The sequence below is a fragment of the Chlorocebus sabaeus genome, chromosome 5 (genome assembly GCF_047675955.1).
Source record: "Chlorocebus sabaeus isolate Y175 chromosome 5, mChlSab1.0.hap1, whole genome shotgun sequence".
NCBI classification, from domain to species: domain Eukaryota; kingdom Metazoa; phylum Chordata; class Mammalia; order Primates; family Cercopithecidae; genus Chlorocebus; species Chlorocebus sabaeus.
Window position 1 is genome coordinate 11,973,517 of NC_132908.1, and position 23,418 is coordinate 11,996,934.

The 23,418-nt window shown below is 47.9% G+C and overlaps 1 protein-coding gene across 4 annotated transcripts in view; it reads left to right on the forward strand.

The window, feature by feature from the left end:
- Positions 1-23,418, forward strand: part of SNX29 (sorting nexin 29) — a 638,098-nt gene that overhangs the window by 419,783 nt on the left and 194,897 nt on the right. For all 4 annotated transcript variants that reach the window (XM_007986063.3, XM_007986052.3, XM_073015179.1 and 1 more), the window contains one exon: positions 2,878-2,959. In XM_007986063.3, the coding sequence (XP_007984254.1) occupies positions 2,878-2,959 (82 nt within the window). The remainder of the gene's footprint in view (positions 1-2,877; positions 2,960-23,418) is intronic.

A 23,418-nucleotide genomic window follows, 5' to 3' on the forward strand; every position in this document is an offset into this window, starting at 1 on the left:
CTTTGCCACTCCTCTCCCTGCATTAGCCACTCTGGCAGGTCCACTCCTCTAACCCACTTGGTCTTCTCCCTTTAGGGTTATTATTTTACCCGCTTAAACCACTTGTACACAGCATCACCTCTGTGCTGGACACTGTTCTAACCCACTCAGTCCCTACAACAACCTTCAGAGATGGGTATCACCTCACAGATGATGAAACTGAGCTGGGATTCAAACCCAGGCAGTGCTGGTGTAGACTCAGTGCTCGTCACAAATGTTCATTCTCCTGCCTGAAGCACCATTTCTCATCCTCAACCTCCCTTCCCCAACTTGGCTAAGTCTAAATATCCCTTAAAGCCTGGCCCAAACGTTGCTTCTGCAAAGAAACCTTCTCTGGTGTCCCAGACCAAAGCAGGCCCTGGAAGTCACTCTCCTTAGATCCAGTGTTCCTTGGTGGCACTTACAATAATAGTAAATAATTTATCTGTAACAGCGTTGGCATATCTACACCTGACAACAAAGCTTCAGAACATATGGTGTAAAAAATCAACAGAAATGAAAGGAGAAAGAGCTCTACAATAAGAGTTGACCTCAGTACCCCACTTTTAGTAATGGATAGGATAACTAGATAGGAGATCAGTAAGGGGATAGAGGATTTGAACAACATGAGAAACCAAATAGATATAACAGGCTTATGTAGAACATTCCCCAAACAGCAGAATGCACATTCTTCTCAAGTGCACATAACTTTCCAGGAAAGACCATATGTTAGGCCACAAAACCAGTCTCAATAAATTTTTAAAAATTGAAATTATCCGAAGTATCTTCCTTGACCACAAAAGAATAAAAAAAAAAAATTTTTTTTTCTTTTTGAGATGGAGTTTCACTCTGTTGCCCAGACTGGAGTGCAGTTGTGTGATCTCGGCTTGCTGCAACCTCTGCCTCCAGGTTCAAGTGATTCTCCTGCCTCAGCCTCACAAGTTGCTGGGACTACAGGCACATGCCACCATGCCCAACTAATTTTTGTATTTTTAGTAGAGATAGGGTTTCACCGTCTTGACCAGGCTGGTCTCGAACTCCTGACCTCAGATGATCTGCCTGCCTCAGCCTCCCAAAGTGCTGTGATTACAGGTGTGAGCCTCTGTACCCAGCCCACAATAGAGTAAATTTTATGGAGATTTGTCTGTCTCCCATGTTAAAACTGAATGCTCCATGAAGAAAGGGCTATGTCTGCTTCTTTTATTGCTCTATCTCCAGTACCCAGAGTAGCTTCTCAATAAATACTTGTTTAATGAGTGAGTGAAGGAACAAAAGGATGAACAAATGAACTAATACCTAGGAGGGAGATGTAAACAATCAATTCTGATACAGTGTGGTCAATGCACTGAAAGAGAGAACCATCTAACCCAGACTGGGGTATCCTTGCTCTAACCCTGGGAGGTCATCCAGTCCTCACCAATCCAGAAAAGTTAATAAAAACCAGAGTGCTAGTTATATTTCTGCCTTTGTAGCCTGACACAGAAATGAAAGGAGAATATTCTAGGCACTAGTACAATTTCAGGGACCTTTCCAGGAGGAAAGTGATTAGATACACAAACCAGTTTTGATGGCTCGGAATTGCAAGGTACGAATTGCATTGAGCCCTGGGGAAGTGGTCAATGGGGTTTAATTTACCCCTCAAAGGAGGTCAGCTTCTCAGCTCAGAGATGAGAAGAAATGCTGTTTCAGCAGAGACCCATTACCTGAAGGGTTATTTTCATTGTGAAAATGAAATGGTCTTTACTCCAGAGGTTGTGAGAACATTGAGTCGTGGAATCTTCCATCACCGGTGTCTCAAATTGTGTTCCAAACCCAGAAGGCTGGCGAGTTTTTATGAGCTGCTCTTTAGAGAGAAGGAGAGCTCAGGAGAAAGCATTTAGCCCTGGAACAGCTCTAATTAGAGGCGAGGGCTGGGACCTTACAGCCCTTCCAGAATGGTGCAGTGCCGTTTTGATAATTACTACAATTGATCTTGAAGTTTCAGGGACAGTCAGCTTATTAACTCTGTGTAATTTGGATCCAGCCAGGTACAAATGTGATAGTGACTTACAAGTTAAGTTTAAAGTCATCACATAAGACAAAACAACCACAAAACCAAAGTATCTCTTAAACATGCCTCAAATAGCCCATGTGAGGTGAGAGAGAAATGATTTTACTATAGGTAAAAGCATGGAACCGTTCATGGCAGGTAGTCAGTAAATTATTTTGCATTTGACTTTAAACCTTGGTGTACTGGACCCATATACACAGTGTTTTTGGAAAAGTTGAAAGAGAGGTATTTGTACCCATCAGCCTGGTTTTCTAACTTGTCATTTTCTCTTGTTCCTCCCTCCTCCCATCCTAAACAGCTGTCACCCTTGTTGCCATGAGTGTTGGCCTCCTGAGCTCATTTGTGGAGTCTGATCTTAAAATGGGCTCAGGGTCTAAAGTCAGCTCAGTAAGGAGGCAGCGTGACTGCTGGGTACTCCAGAAACTCTGAGCATTGCTGTGTGTGACCTCCTGTGATCGTGTCCTTGGGGCTTCCAGTTATTATCCTTATTTTCAGATGTGGAGACTGAGGTTCAGATACATTATGGGCCAGATCACTCCGTAAGAACTGAAGGGAGCTCTTTCTCGTTCCAGAGTACAGGTTGTTTGTTTGTGTGTGTGTGTGTGTGTATGGAGAGAGAGAGACACAGGCTCAGTGATAAGACTTAAACTTGTCCTTGAGCTTGCCATCAGGTGTGATGTTAAGTTGTCATAAATTGCTTGTGCTTAATACCTCGTAGAGGAGAAAACTGTCTCCTTGCCTCTTTTTTATTTGTTATTGTTTTGTAAGTTAAAATGTCCAGTGTTGGTCTCTCTCTCTTTTGGTTATAGATCAAACCGGGCACTGATCAATGTCTGGATCCCCTCCGTGTTCCTCCGGGGCAAGGCAGCAAATGCATTCCACGTGTATCAGGTGAGTGCCTGGTTTTCAGGTGGACATCACAGCCGGGTGGAAAGACGCCCATTTGTCATGCTGTGGTGCTTTGCCTCTTGGTGGTGGGGCACTATGATTAGGAAGCCATGGCCCTCCATACACCCACGTCGTAACTGCCCGGAGGCCTTATGGAAGAAGTCTGTGGCTTTCAGTGGGCAGGAAGATACAGTGGGCCTCTTCGTGCCAGTCAGGCTTATAGTGTGGCTGCTGTGGAATCTCAGCTCAGACTGCATGAGCAGAAACGGAGATGTGTTGGCTTGTATTGCATCTGAAAAGTCTAGTGGTAGGTCGGGCCTTGGGCGTGGCTGGACCTGCCACCAGGAACCTGCTGCCGTCTCCTGTATCTGCTGCTTGGTGACCCTCTCAGGCCAGCTGTCTGTGGGTTGACAGGATGACCCCAGCAGTGCCAGGTTCTCAGCCTGTCTGGATGGGCGGGTCTCACTGGTCTGTCCTGGATCTTGAGCCTCTTCCTACACCTTGAGGTTGGGTGATGGACTCTGTGACTGGCCTGGGTCGATTCGTGTGACCACCACTGGCCCCAGGGTGGACGTTTACCTCACCTGACCACATGTCTGAGAGTAGGGAGAGGAGAGTCCCCAAATGAGAGCCAGAGAATTCTTTCCAAAAGAAGGGGCAACTGACGCTTGACAAGCAGGACCTGTGAACGTCACCTCTGCTTTCTTGGGGTTAGCGATAGCCGCACCCAGGTGGGCATTGAGTGCCTGGGGCAGTGAGATGTGTGTCTGTTGAGGAGGTGATTTTACCCAATCAAGGGGACTCCGGTTCTCCATCTCCTCTCTGATTTTCTGAAGCTTCTTTTAGCCCTGCCCACATCTCATCTGCATGTCTGTCTTCCTTCTCCTCCTCTCTCTTACCACGAACTCTGATTTCCAGGCTTTTGTGCACCCTTGTTCTGGGACTGCTTTGTTCTCGGTGCTGAGCCCCAGCTGCTTCCTGCTTCTCCTGTCTGCTTGTGCTAAAATAATTGTCTTTAGATTTTGTTTTATTCCCCATGAGCTCTCTGCAAAGCCTTGGATTTTGTAGCCATTTTTCTTAGTGAGTAATTGACTTACTGAAGAAATTTTCTTGGCTATTAAGGTATTTTTTCCCCATAGAGTGGAATGTTGAAGAAAGGACACTGAACTTGAAAGCAGAATCCCTGGTTTAAATCCTATGACCTTAGATGAGTCTTAGTTTCTTCAGCTGTAAAATGGAGACAGTAATCTATCTTGTAAAACTGTTTAGAGATTAGAAATACCTGGCGTGCAGTAAACACTCTATTCATTTCTCCCTTCCCAAATGACCGCTGGGCTTGGTCTTGGGTCTAAGCATAGTATGCACATCTTACTGGAAATCTTAGGGACAGATGAGCTAGACTTTGGCATGAGAAGGTTGTTTTAGTTGACACGTTCAGCTGGGCAACAGTCGTAGGAGAATCTTGAGTGTTTATGTTGTTCTCAGGTCCGGTTTAAAGAGAGAATTAGATATTATAGATTTTCAAAAATCCTCTTCTCTTTCTTTCTCCTTTTATCCCCCCCAAACCCAACTGCCTTATTTGACCCTTCAAGTTCTGCTTTGTGGTCATCAGAGAGCTGGAAGGTGCAGCCTGGGGGATGAAAACAGTGCAGCAGATGGCTTTATTTTAGAACAAAATTAAAACATGTTATCACTTGAGAGGTTTCCTTGACCTTTCAGTTTTGACTTCTCCCTCCTCTCACCCCATGAAGCAACTTGGCAATTTTTAGCTCTTGAAAGTCAGCTATGAAATGAAAGGGACCTCAGCAAATATGCCGTTGCCTGGGAGATGGTTTCCGCAATGGCCACCGTGGCAGTGAAGCCACTCTCTCCCCATCCTTCGCTGTGTGAAGCTCTCATGGGCGCAACCCTGCTTCCAGCCAGTGCCAGGCCTGGCCGCTCCGCATCACTGGGAGCAACTTCATTCCACGCCTCTGGCCTTCTGTAGCCTTCCCTGGTGCTGGGGTGTGTGAAGTGGCGTCTCTTGCATGCAATTATTTTTCTCTTTTTAGCAAATGATGCTTCTGATTGGTGCCTGCAGAGCAAAATCAGAGCATCTGTTTGGAAGCATTTTAGAAAGCTTTTATTGCCATGTTTTTACTTTATATAAATGATATTGCATAAAAGGTGACTCATTTAAAAGACTGGTACTGTTGAAGAGTACTTATTTTAGAATTTAAAAAGTATGCTGGCCGGGCATGGTGGCTCATGCCTGTAATCCCAGCACTTTGGGAGGCTGAGGCGGGCAGATCACCTGAGGTCAGGAGTTTGAGACCAGCCTGGCCAACTTAGTGAAACCCTATCTCTAATAAAAATACAAAAATTAGCCGAGCATGGTGATGGGCATCTGTAATCCCAGCTACTTGGGAGGCTGAGACAGGAGAATCGCTTGAACCCAGGAGGCAGAGGTTGCAGTGAGCCAAGATTGCACCACTGCACTCCAACCTGGGTGACAAGAATGAGACTCTGCCTCAAAAAGATATGAGATAATTTCTAGAGAAACATCTAAAAAAGAATGATAGAGGTAAAAGAAATACATCAGGATCAGTGAAAATGTAAACTGAGAGTTTAAAAGGAAAAAGAAGAAAGTGTATATATGTATCATGAGATTCTACACCGTTGCGCTCATTGATTTATGAACTTCCCGTGGGCTTCCTGGCAGCCAGTGTGAAAGAGAAATGTGGTTATTTGGATAATTCTGTTGCTAATGATCATAAAATATGTTAATTCTTCAAAAGAAGCTCTAAAAGAAATTTTCACACAAGTTTTGAGATTAAACAGTAAAAAAGGATAGAGGAGACAATCGCCAACTACATTCCCGTGACAGACACTATCTAGTTTTGGAAGATTTCTCTTGAAGGAAAACAAGGGCATAACCCCAAAGTGAGCATAAATTTGCCTGGAGAGCCAAGACATAGAGCTTTCTCAGTAGAGCTCTGCCCCCTGGTACTGGAGCTACACTATCCGTACCAGAGCTCCTAGCCGTGTGTGACTCTTGAGATTTATATTAATTAAAATGAGATTTATAGTAATTAAAATGGCCACACCTGTAATCCCAGCACTTTGGGAGGCCAAGGCGGGCAGATCACCAGGTTGGGAGTTCGAGACCATCCTGGCCAATGTGGTGAAACCCCATCTCTTTATAATTCAAAATTTAGCCAGGTGTGGTGGTGGGCACCTGTAATCCCAGCTACGTGGGAGGCTGAGGCAGGACAATCGCTTGAACCTGGGAGGTGGACGTTGCAGTGAGCTGAGATCGTGCCACTGCACTCCAGCCTGGGAGACAGAGCGAGACTGTCTAAAAGAAAAAAAGAAAGAAAGAAAACGAAAGATTTGACTGGTCAGTTGCACCACATTTCACATACTGAGCAGCCACACATGGCTGGTGGCTCCTGTTCTGGACAGCACAGATCTGGAACATTTACCCCGCACACAAAGGTCTGTAGGGCGGCTACCTTGGAACAAGCCTTACCAGCGAATGGGACGGCAAGATGGTGTCTTTGTGCCAAGTCAGGATTTAGAAGGACCACGCTGGCCGTGAAAGGGCACATCCTGCAGGGAGAAGGGCCTCCCCTTTTCAGCTCTTCACGGCTTCCAGCTCCTTGGAGGAGAAAGTCTCTGTGTCACTTTCTTACCTCTCATGTACCTCTGATCTTTCTTCTTAGGAAAAGCACCAAGGCTGGGGGTCAATGCCTTTGGCAGGCGACAGACTTGAGGTTAATTAGATTTGTTTTCTTTGTATTCATTTTTACATTTGCCTCCTAGTTATGACACAGAATTCTATTTTTCCATTTACCATGGTGATGTACAGTCCCCCTTCAAAATTATTTTAGGTAGAAAGGAAATGAGTCAGCTTAAAGAAAGCTACTAAACAAACAATTGTGAAAACAGTCCGAAGTTTAGCATGATGCTCTGTGAATGATTGATATTTGGGTAACGCCGACATAAAGGAACAGATAGACTTTGATTAACAAAAACCAGTATAATAACTAGTAGCCACGTCTCACTGGTTTGTGTGTTGTGTAATAGCTCATTGAATCCTTGTAGCCACTCTGTGGGGTAAGAAACTCTTACCCCATTTTATAGGTGAAGAATCAAAGGTACAGGGAAGCATCTTGTTTACTGACATGTTTTTAGCCCCCAAAGCAGTCTCTGACAAGGTCCCAGTCTGTAGAGATTCTATGTTACTGACTCAAGCTCTTTAAAAATCCTAAAAGCAGCTGCACATGATGGCATGAGCCTGTAGTCCCAGCAACTCCAGAGGCTGAGGTAGGAAAATTGCTTGAGCCCAGGAGTTTGAGCCTGCAGTGAGCTGTGATTGCATCTGTGAATAGCCCCTGTATTTCAGCCTACACAACGCAGTGAGACCCTGTCTCGCCAAAAGAAATGTAAAAAGTAACCGGGCATGTTGGTGCATACCTATAGTCACAGCTATTGGGGAGGCTGAGGCAGGAGGATTGCCTGAGTCCAGGATTTTGAGATTGCACTGAGCTATTATAATGCCACTGCCACTCTGGCCTGGGTGACAGAGCAAGACCCTTCTCAAAACAAAAACAAAAACAAAAACAAAACAAAACTAGAAGCAGCTGGGACAGTCACCCTCATTCCAAAAGGTGGGGCCCAGCTCAACTAAGATCTCACCTGCATGGACAGCCACCTGCACCCCTGAGATGGTGGGCTAAGGGCAGGCCTGCAGCCAAGCCAGGACTTTTCTGCAGGACCTCTCTGGGTCCACTGTGGTGTACACATTACCCAGAAAGCCTTCCATATCCAAGAGCCATGCTGAGATGGTTTGCTTTGGAAAGTTGTCAGAGCGAGTGCTGGTTCACAGTGATTTGTCTGGCCGTCCAGTATCTCAGGACATCTCGTTTGAGCAATGTCAGGGTCCCAGAACCTGCCTCAGGGTGGCTGCTTGGAATGTCCTCTGGCCGGGCATGGTGACTCACGCCTGTAATCCCAGCACTTTGGGAAGCCAAGGCGGGTGGATCACCTGAGGTCAGGAGTTCAAGACCAGCCTGGCCAACATGGTGAAACGCCGTCTCTACTAAAAATACAAAATTAGCCGGACTTGCTGGCACACGTTATAATCCCAGCCACTCGAGAGATAGAGACAGAAGAATCACTTGAACCTGGGAGGCGGAGGTTGCAGTGAGCCGAGAGCACGCCATTGCGCTCCAGCCTGGGCGACAAGAGCAAAACTTCGTCTCAAAGAAAAGAAAATGTCCTCCTACATGCCAAAGAAACTAAGATAATTCCCCTGCCTTGTGCAGTCACAGAGCCCCCACTACTTGTATTGTGAAGAAATCTGGAATTACGTTTGGCACAGAGGATTCTAGCAAGAAGTGCTGTGCATTGCCAAGGTTGAATGCAAATTATTGAAAAAGTTTGGTGTTCCTGTGTCCTGAGAGGGAGCCGAAGTGTGTTCTGCCACTAAAAATAAGAAATGGCAGCATTTGACTACTTTTCAGGACAAAGTAATATCTGAAGAGTTCCTGATGTTAAGTTTTTCATCCATGAGTACCTCTTACACCTTACGCTCTGCTGCTGCGTGGCTGCTGGCAGGCACTAGCCAGAGACAAAGTGTCAAATAAAATGGAAAACAAAATTAAACTCAACCCAGTACCTTGTTCTGCTGGGTTTTTCTCTTTCTCTCTCCACACACATTTTGGTTTGATTTTTTCTGGCACTTCCATATGATAGAGTTAAATTTGTTGTTAGTTAATTTCTCGTTTATACCTTCGCAGATGTTTGGTCTTATTCCCCTAATACCCTGACTTCCAAACAGGTTTGAGATTCACTGTCTTAATAGCCCACTGAAGTGTCTCTAAAGGTATGTTAGGCCTTAAAAACGTTCACCTACTTGTTTTCTTCAACTATTACAGCCACCAGATTGGTATAAGTCATACATCAGTGTCCTTACCTGGGATCTTAGGTCTTTCCCTTTGAAAAATACCTTCAGTGTGTTTGGAATCGGTCTTCCATGTGGGATAAATTTCAGCCTTTGCGTCTAGCCACCACAAACGCTGGCTGTTGTACAGTATTTCATTTGCACAGCAGAACCGATTAGATCTCCTTTGTAAAGAGAGTTGCTTTGTTTCAGCAAAGCTTTTTTTTTGGGTGGGAGGCGAGGTGGGGAGGTGGAGAGGAAGTCTCACTCTGTCGCCCAGGCTGGAGTGCAGTGGCGCTATCTCGCCTCACTGCAAGCTCCGCCTCCTGGATTCAAGCGATTCTCCTGCCTCAGCCTCCCGAGTAGCTGGGACTACAGGCACCCGCCACCATGTCCGGCTAATTTTTGTATTTTTAGTAGAGACGGGGTTTCACCATGTTAGCCAGGATGGTCTCCGTCTCCTGACTTCGTGATCCACCTGCCTCGGCCTCCCAAAGTGCTGGGATTACAGTTGTGAGCCACTGCACCTGGCCACATTTTTTTCTTCTAGAATAAGTTCTGTTTCCTAGAGGCTACAGGGTGTTGTCTTGGCCTGAGGAATGACGGTATCGCAGGAAAACTTGTTCAGTATTTAAACTTTCCCATCCCCCATCCTGCAGAACAAAATCATGTAGCCTGAGCGGTTATTATTATTACTTTGTTGGAGACAGGGTCTCGCTTTGTCACCCAGATTGGAGTGCAGTGGCACAGTCATGGCTCACTTCAGCCTTGAACTTCCAGGCTCAAGCAGTCCTCCTGCCTCAGCCTCCTGAGTAGCTGGAAGTATAGGCATGTACCACAATGCTCATATTTTTTAAGAGACAGGATCTCACTATGCTGCCCAGGCTGTTCTGTAACTCCTGGCCTCAAGTGTTCTTCCCACTTGGGCCTCCCAAAGTGCTGGGATTATAGGTGCAAGCCACTGTGCCTGGCCTCTGGGGACTTTTAAAGGTTTAATCCAGCTAAGCATATTTATATATGTAATGCAGGGAAAGTGTGTTATTTTTCTATTAATAATAGATCACAGCGTCTTGGCGGGCTGCATGAGCTTCAGGTGGTTTGAGGATGGTGATGCTTTTGGACTTCAGGCTTTGCGTTTCTCAGCTCTTCCTTTTCATCAGTCTTCTCTTAAGATAGCTTACCCCCTGGGCCCTCGAGTTTTCTTTTACCCACAGCTCTGTCTTTATGCTTGCTTCCTGTGTAGCTGTGCAGAGAGGGAAGAATTCATTGAGTAGAGAAAGATGAAATGGTTGGGCCGAGTACAGAAATGGGAACTGCAGCTGCAGTGGTGTGGGCTCTGAGAAGCCTCTGCCTTCGCAGATACCATTCCAAATTTAGGGGAGACAAGGACCTGTTCTAAGGCTGAAGCATTTCTCTCTTGCTCACACCTGGTCCTTCCTGTCACACCTGTTGTATGCCAGGTAGGCGGGAGAGCTGGCCGTGGACTGAGGCAGCCGTTGGCTGTTTGATTTGTGAGTTTCATCCCAGCCAGTGTAGGCTCCTGTGTTGCAGGTCAAGCCAGACCAGGGAGCACTTGCCCTTGTTCTTGCTGTCTCTCGAGAACTTTCCACCCTGGCATTCTGAGGATCACAGCACATGAACCCCTGGCCGTTCCTGGAATGCTTAGGGCTCCCAGGAAAGCCTGATGTAGGTGAAAACAGAAAGCAAAAGGCAAAATGCTCTCTCCTTCCTGCTGGATATATGTATCACTGCTGTCCTCTCTCTGCTTTTATCTTTCCAAATAGGAAGAATTTAAAAATTTTCCCTTCCAGTATAAAGCCTTTATTCATCCCAAAGCTGTTGATCAAGGGTCTGCTATATGCCCAGCGTGTGCCAAACCTGCAGAACCGGTGGGAGCCGAACTTGACATTGAGCTGACCTTCACCAGCCTCACTAGCTTAGCAAGAAGGCAGGCTTGCTAAACTAGTGTGGGGTAAAGGTAGCCTTACTCTGCAAAGAAAGGAACAAGGAGGAGGGACGGGACACCACTCACCTTACAGCATGCGTGTGACCATGTGTGATGACATATGAAACGCTTGGCTCATAGCTACTGTGTGAATATTACCTTTGTGATCTAATAACCACTTGACTTGTGATAAGCAATTAAACTTGGAAGGAAACATAGAAAGATTTTCCCCTTGTTGAATCAAATGTCTCTGGGCATGTCCCTGTGTTCAAAAAAACTGTATGGAGCATCTACTTCACCAAGGGCTTTAAAAGGGCTGCAAAGAGCAAGATAGCATTTTCCTAAGGTATCTGGCACCTGGTGGGGAGAGAGGACCTCCACGAAAGCAACCCAAGTTCAAGGGTGGCTACATGAGGCTTTATGGAGGCGTGGGAGAGCCGGCCATCGGGTCGGCAGCCCCAGCCTCTGCTACAGGCTGTTTAATGCACATTGCTGCTTAATTCTTTCAGCAACCTATGGGGTAGGCACTGTTTTCATGATCCGCATCTTATAGATGAAGCAGCTGGAACTCTGGGTTGAATAACTCCCTCTAGGTCGTGCACAAGATCCTGCCTTGTGCCTCTGTCTACTCCATGTTGCTCCTCACCCAACGACCAAGGCATGCGCTTCACGAATTTGTGTCAGTGAAATGAACCTGTTTCCATAACATGTTTCCTGCAAGGAATTCTGCCACTCTCTCACTGAGCCATCACTCATTGTCACAGCCGCCATAGGCAGCTGATATTGGTGATACTCTCACGTGGGAGAGAGCGCTGCAAAGACCAGAGTGTGGAATTGGTGGGTCCCTGGAAATGCGGGAAGTCTGTTAAGGTGGAGACCTTTTCAGCCTCATATGCATAAAGTCTTTGCGTATTAGGCTTTGAAGAAAACTTAGAGCTCACCTGTGTGTGTGCACACGTGTCTGTGTGTTTGTGTGTGTGTTTTGAAAGGTACATTCAGGATTATAATTTTTTACTTGGAAAGCTAAAGACATGGGCTTTGTAAATAGTCTATAGGTAGAGGTGGGCATACCCTCTTGGCAGGTGTACTGTCTGAGTTTTTATATTTACTTTTTATATGAAAAAATCAAAACAAGTGTTTTGCAGTAGATCAAACCCTCAGTAGCAAAGTGGAGGACTCGGGGCCGCTTTCTGGCTACTCGTGTTTCTGCCGTGACTCAGGGCTACCTGGCTCTCTCTCCCTTTCCTGACTCCTTCTGCACCCAGAAGTGACCCATCTGGAGAGCTGCCCGGCGTGTTTATCAGGCAAGGGCTGGGGAGGTGGAGCATGCTGTCACGTTTGCTCGTCACGGAGACTGGCAGCTTTTGTTTTGTTTTGTTTCTGTTCTGTGGCCACAGTTGTCACTGATTCTTTGGTTTTTGTTGGGAAGGGAGCGTTGGGCCCGGGCAAGGTTCATCTCATTAGCGAAGTTCTAATGGAGAAGGGGAATGTGAAGTCATCATTACAAGTGTGGGGAATGTCTCAAAGGGGGAGATAGAAACAGTGAAGGGCATAGCCAGGTCACTCTTGCTGACATGGTGGTAGGACCCCCTAACTGCAGCAGACTACCTCAGCAGTAGCAACTGTCCTTGGAAATGAAAGTTCTGGGGAAGAGGCAGGTGGCACAGGGTGGGGTACAGGGTGGATGTGGGAGTGGATAAAAGGGTTCTGACTTACTGAATGGCAACCAGGGTGCAGTGATCTCTCAGAGGAGGCCTGAGGGTGCAGAGAAGGGAGCCAGGTGAGGTGGTGGAGACAGCAGGAAGGATGCCGAGGAGAAGGAAGCCGAGGTGTGAACACGGAGTGGCAGCTCTGTGGGAAGTAACGGGGCTCTCGAGACAATGGCACCTCGGAAGCAGTGCGAGTGTTCAGTGGTGCACTGCTGTGCAGAGGAGACAGCTTGTTCATCGTCTCTCCCTTTGAGTCGTCTTGGAGGCAGGCAGCACGCTGAGCATACACAGGCACTGGACGGTCCTCACGCCAGGTGCCCTGCCCCACACTTCCTGCATCAGCCTATTGCTTTCAGAGCCGCCTTGCTGAGAGTGGCCTTACTCACTTACCGCTCCTAAATGGTGGTGTCCATTTTTGTAAGTGAGGCGGGATGTAAATTACCATACAGTCATCCCTTGCTATCTGTGGGGGATTGGTTCCAGGACCCCCCTTGGATACCCAAATCTGAGGATGCTCAAGTCCCTCATATAAAACAGCATAGTATTTGCATATAACCTAAGTGCGTCCTCCTGTAGACACTGGATCATCTCTAGATTACTTATAATACCTAGTACAATGCAAATACCATGTACATAGTTGTTATATGGTATTGCTTAGGGAATATGACAAGATCAAAAGTCTGTACATATTCAGTAGAGATGCACTTTTTTGAGTATTTGTAATCTGTGGTCGGTTGAATCTGTGGATGCAGAACCCACTGATAGGGAGTGCTGACTTTGTTAAAAAGTAAGGGGGTGTTTGAGCCAGGTGCGGTGGCCTGCATGTGTAAACACAGCTCTTCAGCAGACTGAGGTAAGAGAAGTGCTTGAGCCCAGGAGATTGAGATTGCAGTGAGCTGTGATCACGCTGCTGCACTCCAGCCTGGGTGACCACAAGACCTCAACTCTAAAAGTACGAGTAGAGATGTAAGAGTAGTGTTTGGAAATCATCCTCTTTTCACCGGGTCATATTAAGCGTGGCTTAACTGGCACCTTGTCAGTGTGGCCTCCATATCCCATCTTCACCTGCATTGTTTCAGAAACAAAAACCTGAAGAAGAGGAACTTGCTAAGATGTTGACCTGTGATTCCCCCAGTCGCGTTCCTCTTCCAGGTTCCCTGGGTGTAGCCAGCTGGTCTTTTCTGCTCCGTCACCTGAAGGGAGATTTCTGGTAAAAGTAAAAGTCCTGCAAAGACATTTTCCTGCCTAGCTGTTGTTTTTCAAAAGCTTGGGATGGTTTTGTTTGTTTATTTGTTCATTCGTATATATGTATATATGTATGTATGTATGTATGTATTTAAAGACAGAGTCTCTCTCTGTCTCCCAGGCTGGAGTGGAGTGGCACTCTCTTGGCTTATTGCAACCTCCACCTCTGGGTTCAAGCGATTCTCCCACCCGAGCCTCCTGAGTAACTGAGATTACATGTGCCCACCACCATGCCCGGCTAATTTTTGTATTTGTAGTAGAGATGGGGTTTCACCATATTGGCCAGGCTGGTCTCGAACTCCTGACCTCAAATGATCCACCTGCCTCAGCCTCCCAATGTGCTGGAATTACAGACGTGAGCCAATGTACCCGGCCTCTTGTCTTTTAAAGAGACTCCTTTGAGGAGACCGGTAGGGGATACGGGCTCCATGACAGGCCCCAGAACAAGAGAGACCTCCCAGGGAGGCGAGGCTCCAAGTCTGGGCACAAATTCCAGCTTGCTTGTGTGCCCTGGGAGCAGAAAACCAGGACCCGCAAGCTGGCGGTGAGGGGACCACTGTCTGCAGGTTGGAGCTCCCTTCTGCAAGGTGTAGGCACCGCACAAGCACCACACTGTCCTGAAGGCCAGGGAGGGGGCGGGACCCCAGTAATGGCTGAGATGGCCTTGCTGCCCACTAGGCAGGGCTGCCTCGGAGTCTCGATCAGGATGCACTCAGCAGCTCCTTTTGGCACCATTGATTTTCATACTCACACACAGCATCTCTAATGTGTTTGGATGAGGCCTTGTAATTACCCAGCAAGGACAGGTTGTCCGTTTGCCCTCATCTCCTGCCTGAACACAGAGTATAAACTTAAAAAACTTTCTAAGATGAGTTAATCCACCCATGAAGGTCTTCTCACAGGTGGGTTGGTATTGATGTCTCGGGGTCCTGCACTATGCCAGGCCCAGCGTCTGCCTCTGTCAGACCTTCCATCCCACCTGATGATCGGGGCTGGCCTAGGATGTTACCTCCCGCATGCAGGGGAGAAAGTGAGGCCTGGTGAGTGGACTTGGTCAGGGCTGACAGGTAGGTGGACTCTCCTCCCCAGCGGGTCTCCATGGGGAACAGATGGCACCTGCCCTGAAGTGCCACACCACACACTCCCTGTGCTCCCCAACCCAGGCTGGGAATGCCCACTCTCTCCTACACCCAAAGTAGTTAGATTTATTTTTAGGGGTGTTGGAAAGGGACGCTTCTTAAACCCCATCTCCCCTGGGGGGATCATCTTGTCGGGAGGAAATGGCAGGACCTCTTCCCTGTACAGCTCATCCTGGGAGCGTTGGTGGAACGGGGGCCTTCTTCTGAACGTGGCCAGGGCCGTACTCTCGGACACATGCATCTGCCTGAGTTAAACAGGCTCTGAGGATGGCCGCCTGGCTTGTTCTCTGGTTTGGAAAAGACAGCTGCAGCCCCTTTGCATCAGCCCGTGGGAGGTAAGGAACCCAGAACTGGGCAGGCTGTGCTCTGTTCAGTTTCTGACCCCAGAGACTGCTCATTGGCCCTCCTCCTTAAACGCTGAGTCCCTCTCAGCTTTTCTTAAACTGCTCCTCAAGTACACTTAGCACAGGGCAAGTAAAGCCCAGGGGCTTGGCTGGGGGCACAGCCCAGTCACTCACTGGCATTGCAGAGTCACAGTTAGACAGGAGGAAGAAGTTCTGGTGATCTGTTGCACAGCCGGGTGACTATGGTTAACAATGACTATGGATAACAATATTTCACAATAGCTAGAAGAGAGGATTCTGAATGTGTCCACCACAAAGAAAGGAGAAGTATTTGAGGTGATGGATCTGCTCATTACCTTGATGTGATCATTACAAAATGGATACATGTAGCAAAACACCACATCCTGCCCCTGAGTTAGTTTATTTTGCATGGCTGTGAAGGAACACCTGGTGCTGGGTAGTTGATGAAGAGAAGAGGTATCTTTGGCTCCCAGTTCTGCAGGCGGTATAAGAAGCATTGGCTCGGCTTCTGGGGAGGCCTTGGAGGCTTTTAGTCATGACGGAAGATGCAGGGGGAGCAGGCGTGTTACATGGCAAGAGAAGGAGCAAGAGAGGAGGAGGAGGTGTTACTCCACCCCAACCGCCAGCTCTCACATGAACTCACAGAACAAGAACGCACTCATTCCCATGAGCAGGGCACCAAGCCATTCATGAGGCGTCTGCCCCCTGCCCCAGACACCTCCCACTGGGCTCACCTCCAGCGTCAGGAGTCACATTGCAACATGATTTGGAGGGGACGAATATATCAGCCCCATAACTGTGTATAATTATTATGTGCCAATTAGAAGTAAAATAAAACTGGACATTTATGGAGCCCCTGCTGCATGCCAGGCACTGAGCTCAGTGAGCATACGCTCGAGTAAGGGGAAGGGCCTCCCAGGCGCTGCCGGGATGCCAGCCACCTCAGGCACAGTACTTCTTGGGCGCCTGCCATTCCATGTTAGACAGTCAGGGGCGGTTTGCATTCTATACCATAATCCCTCCGTATCTTACTGTTTATGAAACTTGCATTCCCCTCAGGCTAGTCTGCAGTGAAAATGCTTTGTGTTTCTTACGTGTAGCCCAGGCTATGTGTACGTCTTGGCACACTGGGCTTCCTGTGTTCAGCGTCTAGAGGGTCCTGATTCCAGAAGTGAGCTTCCATGGACGCTGTCTCTGTCCACGTGTCTTTCCTTGTTTCGGGCTGTCTAGCTCACCTGGTCTCCCAGCATCTGTCTGTGAGGGCCAGGGGCAATGAGGACATTCTTCTGGCACGTCAGGGAGGGAGCTAGTAGGTCAGAGGGGATGGGCGGTTCTCCTTTCCTTCCTTCTCTTTGCTCCCCGCTTTGCGCACTCTCCATCTGTCCATCTCTCCCCTGGTCTCTAACTTTTCTGTTTCTGTTTCCCTCTTTCTTCTTCCTCTTTCCTCCTCCTCCTCATTCTGTTTCCCTCCTCCTCATCGTTCCTTTTCCCTGTCATTTCCCCCTTCTCTTCCTCCTCTTCTTGCCTCTCTCCTGTTCTGTTTCCTCTCTTCTCTTTCCTTCCTCCCACTTCTTGTCTCCTCACACTCCTTACCCTTTCCCTCCCCCTTTCCTTCTTTCTCTTTGTCCCTCCTTCGTCCTTGATGTGGAGAGGAAATCCATAATTCCCCGCCTCTCCCTGTATTTCTTGAGCCCTGGGAAGAGAAGCACAGTAGGCCGACAGCGAGCAAACTTTCTCTACCTGCGGTAATTGGATGGCTTCTTGGTATTCCGCACTGTCTGTCTTGGACCGCAGCATTGAGTTTCTGAGCTCCTGGGAAGGGGAAGGGAACAGATAAAGCGGCAGGGCACATTTTTCTCTGGGAGCCGGAACCACATGAAAATGCATGTGAGATTTGTTTTACATTGGAGGATTCCTGCATGCCTGGAAAGTGCTTGCCTGGCGTGACTACCGAGTCCCTCCTGATAGTATTCACCTGGAACTTTTAATGACCAATTATTGTTGTAGTACAGATTTAAGTTAAAATTGATGTTAATTGGCTGGTGATATTTCATACTTAAGACAGCCGTAACTCTAAATACCACTTTTCATCAATGGCTGCAAAACCGTATGCCAGCGTCCTTCCTCCAAATTAACATGATCAGGAGAGAAAACAGTCTGGAGACACAACACACATCAGATGTAGGACATTCAGGTTGACAGTGAGAATTGTATTTATATTTTTTGCTAGAAAGCTGTTTTTCTAGTGGAGTGGGTGAGAAGGGGAAAGGAGCCTGTTCAGTCTGACTGTGGTCTTAGGATTTTTGGGCATGGTGTGGTCATCGGCACCAGTTTCTGTCCCTCTGTGCTTCTGTGTTTTCCCTCCCCTCCCCTCCCCTCCCCTCCCCTCCCCTCCCCTTCCCTTCCCTTCGTTTTTTTTTTTTTTTTTTTTTTTTTTTGAGATGCAGTCTCACTCTGTTGCCCAGGCTGTAGTGTGATGGTGCGATCTTGGCTCACTGCAACCTCCACCTCTCGGATTCAAATGATTCTCCTGCCTCAGCCTCCTGAGTAGCTGGGATTACAGGCGCACACCACCACGCCTGGATAATTTTTGTATTTTTAGTAGAGATGGGTTTTGCCGTGTTGACCAGGCTGATCTCGACCTCCTGACCTCAGGTGATCCACCCACCTTGGGCTCCCAAAGTGCTGGGATTGCAGGTGTGAGCCATCGCTCCTGGCCATGTTTCCAAGTTTTCTTCACATGCCTGGTGTCAGTTCCTGTCTTGGAGTCTCCTGCACAGTCAGCTCAGAAGTTCCCTTCTCCATGAAGCTTTCTCTCCTTGCCAGGAGCAGTAGTGATAAATCTGCCTAAACCTGTCTGATGCCTCCCTTGCTAGACTCGGTGGAAAGAAGGGGCTACTGGCATCTAGTGGGCAGGGCCAGGGGTGCTGCTCAACATCCTACAGTGCACAGGACGTCCCTCCACAACAGAGAATGACCTATCCCAAAATTTCTACAGTGCCACCATTGAGAAACCCTGGTCTGTAGTAAACAGGGTAAGCATTGTTTAGTTCCGACGTTTCTCTCTGCCAGTCCTTGTGCTTATTTCTTGGTAGGCAGGTTTATGTGAGCAGCTGCATCTTGGTCCGAGGGCTGGTGGTAGGGATTGAATCTGCGCATGCCCGATACTTCCGTGACAGCATCCTCTGGATGCGGCCATCTCCTCAGCAGGTCCCAGCCTGCCCCCGTAATGTGATTCCTGCTCCTATTCAGGGCAGGGCTCCTCAAATGGGGACAGTGTGGGAGACTAGCTGACCACCTCATCGTTCTCACCAAGACACTCGTTCCGCATCGACACCTGCATGCTCCTGGTTTCAGGAGAGGAAACCCAGTTCAGATTGACAGGAAGCAGATGACATTCATTGACTTGCCTGTTGGAAAAGACCAAGGGCAGAGCTTGAATTTTAGGGGCTCAATGTCATCAGAGTCAGCCCCCCATCTTTCTGTCAATTTGCGTTGCTCTGCGTTGGCTGGGTTCACAGCCAGGCTGTGGGGGGGGGTGGCAGGTGGCAGCTCCAGGCTGACATCGTCTTGGAAATGTCCATGCTGTCCCCAGGGGAGAGGCCCCTATTTCTTCTGAGGCTGACAACAGTCCTGGAAGTGACTCTCTTTGACTCTCAGTGGTCCAGGCCATACCACGTGTCTGCTGACCCCAGTGCCTGGGTAGGTGTCATACTGGGTGGGTGTCATGTACCTATTTCTAAAGCCATAGGTCAGCGGGAGAAAGATGTTTTCCCTGAAGGAAAATGAGGGTGCTCTGACTAGCAGAAGGGAGATGGTGTTAACCTGGCCAAAGTCAGCACACGTCCACTAAAGCCTGCAGGCTGCCCACAACTCAGGCTCGGCTTAAGGCCAGTTTGGTGAAATATGTGCATCTCCACACCAGGGTTTTTCAACTGCAGCACAGCTGACATTTTGGGCCAGGTAACTCTGTGTTACAAGGGGTCCCCTGTGCACTATGGGATGTTGAACAGCCTCCTGGCCTCTACCCAGAGCACCCACACCCACTCCCTAGTTGTGACTCCCTAGTTGTGATGTTTCCAAGCATTGCCAAATGTCCCCTGGGAGGCAAAACTGCCTTCTTGTGAAGTTTCATATTAATACTGATGAACAGACAACTGAAATGAATAAAGAAATGAGTAAGTTGATAGCCCATTACTGTCCAATATTTCACAGAATCGAAGACACCAGCAACTGTTAGACCCATCCTGATTTCGGAGATGTCAAATGTGAAGATAATGCCTGTCTCAGAATCAGTAAAATCAGGGTGTTTCATCTTCTCCTCCAGAGGCCTGGGAGATAAGGGTGGGAAGCCAGTGGGTCTGCTGGAGGAATCACACCTCTGCAGCGAGGCACACCCTTGTGTTGGCAGGTGGTTGACGTGAATTCTTAAGATGGAGCATGGCGTTGAGTTGACCGAAACCCGACTTCACACCTCTCTGTGCTGTGAAGTTTCTTAACATCTCTGCATGTCAGTTTCTGTCTCCATACAAGGAGATAATCATAGCACTGACCTCACAGACTTGATGTAGGGATTAAACGAGATGATAGAGGTAAAACCTCTATGAAAGAGGTAAAGTAGGGGCCTTAGTAGGACTGGCCCCTACTGAGTGTTCAGTCAAGGTGAGATGAGATGAAGAAGCAGCCTCAGGGAAATGATGGATGCATGAGTCACCAAGCTCATGCTTCAGGGTGAACACTGATAGTCTCACCCACGAGGCCCCATGCCTGCCCTGGGGAAAGTGATGAGCAAGGGAAGGAGGGAGCTGCCGGCACTGCTGAGAGCACCACCACCTTGTCTCCTCTGCAGTTTGACAGCAAGATGGGAACACAGATGAGACAATGTCTGTTAAGTCCTGTGTACCAGGTACTATGCGGGGTGCTTTTTCTATGATACCTCACTTAATCCTCATGCTAGCCTGAGACATGAGGTGGTCAGTAGCTGCCTTTTACAGACAAGGCAACTGGCACAGGAAGGTTAAGTGCCTTGCCTAAGGTCATAGCTGAGAAATAATAGAGCTAGGCTTTGCACCCTGATCCACAATCTTTCAAAACCCAAGGTGTTGGAAACACAGACTGAGAAGCCAAGCCAGCAGCCACTGCTTTATTCTTCATGCTAAGAGCTATAGAAGCCAAAAGTGATGGAGGCTACTCCTAAGAGCCAAGGAGGTGGAAATTCGAAGTAGGCTGCTCTGCCCTTTAACAAGTCCAGACAAAGATTTAGCCAGGGAGAGAATAAAAACCAAGGTCTCGAAGGAGGTTTGGAGACCAAATGGGGCTTTAGTTCCCCAGGCTCTGCCAGGCCCTTGACCATGAATACTAAAAGCCAGCTGTGTTGTGAACAGTGGAAAGATTCCTAGATCTTTCTTGATTTGATTTTCCTTAACACATATAGAATATACAAGGAAAACACTGACCTCTTACTCTGTAACTGCAGCTGTAACTAGAATTTTCTTATCACAGTGCTGTTAGATTTAAGGAGGTAAAGAATGGAGAGAACTTGACACAATGTGTAACACATAGGAAGTGCTTAGGAAACATTATAGCTGCTGCCACTGCTGTCATCAACCATGATCACCATTGTCATCATTAGTTCCCCTCCTCCTTCCTCCTCAATCAGAATCATCACCATCATCATCATCACCAGTTATCATCACCATCATCAGCCATCCATCACAATCATCATCCATCCATCACCATCATCAACCATCCATCATCATCATCAACCATCCATCACCATCATCAACCATCCATCACCATCATCATCCATCCATCATCATCATCAACCATCCATCACCACCGTCAACCATCCATCACCATCATCATCATCCATCACCATCATCAGTCATCCATCACCATCATCAACCATCCATCACCATCATCCATCACCATCATCAACCATCCATCACTATCATCCATCACCATCATCCATCACCATCATCAACCATCCATCACCATCATCCATCACTATCATCAACCATCCATCACCATCACCAACCATCCATCACCATCATCAACCATCCATCACCATCATCCATCACCATCACCAACCATCCATCACCACCACCAACCATCCATCACCACCATCATCCATACATCATCATCATCAACCATCCATCATCATCATCAGCCATCCATCACCACCGTCAACCATCCATCACCACCGTCAACCATCCATCACCACCGTCAACCATCCATCACCACCGTCAACCATCCATCACCATCATCAACCATCCATCATCATCAACCATCCATCACCACCGTCAACCATCCATCACCATCATCATCATCCATCACCATCATCAACCATCCATCACCATCATCATCATCATCATCCATCACCATCATCTTCCACCCATCACCATCATCATCCATCCATCACCATCATCATCAGCCATCCATAGCATCATCACCTATCATCCATATCATCCTCACCTTCATCAAATATTGTCACCATCAGTATTTCACCTTCTCTCTCCTTTCTTAGGGAAACTCATTTAAGAAAGAGGCAGCATTTTTCTCCTTAAAAACATACAGCTAGCAGGCTGTCTAGACCTAGGTTTGCAGCTTCCTCTGCCATTCAGTGGCTGTGTGACCTTGGGAAGGTTATTGCATCTGTTGGGCCTCAGGTTACCCGTCTGCAAACAGATGAAAATACCTCCCCTCATGAGGTGGCGGAGAGGATCAGAGTTGTGATATGAAAGGTGCAGCAAATAGCCATGCTTACTGTTACCACAGCCCTCGTGTGTCTGTTTCCCCTGCTCTTTTTAATTAATGCAAAATTAGGCGGGATAGGGGCAGACTTGGTAACATAACTCTGTTACTTTGACAGTCCAGCAAGTAACTTCTTCCAAATCCCCTGCTGCAAAAAGACGCTTGTTTCCCTTTCAGCTTCTTCTGGCAAGTGAGGTGCTTGAACTTTTCTTCCCTCCACGTCTTCCCCGGGCTCCCTGCCCCGGCACCTGCCTCCTGTTGTGTGGGCCAAGTCAGTCTAGTAGCAGAGTTGAGATTCCTCATCCTATCTCCACTGTCCCGTGCTCTCAAGGTCCTAATACCATCCTCAGGGACTTCCTGAGAACCCAACTAGCAAACTATACACTTTTTCACACACCTCTCTCTCCCAGCCCCTGAGAAGCGGCTTCCACAGGGCCGCCAGCTCAGCTGCTTCCTCCAGCCCCCGACAGAGCAGTCTGACAATTTCACTCTCGTGAAGCCTGGCATGGAGCTGGGATTCACAGTCTCTCGGGATGAGGCTGCCGGTGGTGTACAGAGATAGGCTTTAAAGGTTGGACTGGAAATGCATTTCTGTATCTGGAACAGGTAGAAAAGAAACATCTGAAGCTTAAAGCAGCAACCCCACCCTATCTACTTCCTTATAAGACTCAGGCTTCTCAAAGCCCAGCTCAGGAAGAAACAAACACACACAGAAAAACCCAGCCTCATGGTATCATGCAGCAGTTCAGGTGAATACAAGGTGATACCAAGCCTTCAAGCTACAGGCACAATGCAAGTTCCAAAGATGGACCCTCAGCTCGCTAAAGTTAGGAGAAGCATTTACTTGCCAATGCACGGGGTTGTTTTTTTTAAACACAGAAATAGTTATTATTCCCATGCCACAGGCCCTAGGAAAACATTCATCACGTAAACATAGATCATAAGAGCTGATGACTGAACAGCTGCTGATGGCTCGCAGACTGTCTCTACCCACTGCCTCCTGTCAACCTCGGGATGAACATCGGGCATGAGCAGTGGCATCACCTCCAGATGAGGAAGCTACAGCTGGCGTCACTCAGCTCAGAGCCTCCATCCAGCTCAGGGCTTTGGGGCTCCATCAAGCCCTACGAGCACAGAGGGACAGGCAGATAACTGTGTCCAAATGTTACCCAAATGGGGTAACAGGTGCCAAGTGCATTTGGGACATGCTTTTTTTTTTTCCTTCTTCTCCTTGAGATGGAGTCTGGCTCTGTTGCCCAGCCTGAAGTGCAGTGGCACCATCTCGGCCCACTGCAACCTCCTTCTCCCAGATTCAAATGATTCTCCTGCCTCAGCCTCCCGAATAGCTGGGGTTACAGGCCCGCACCTCCAAGCCTGGCT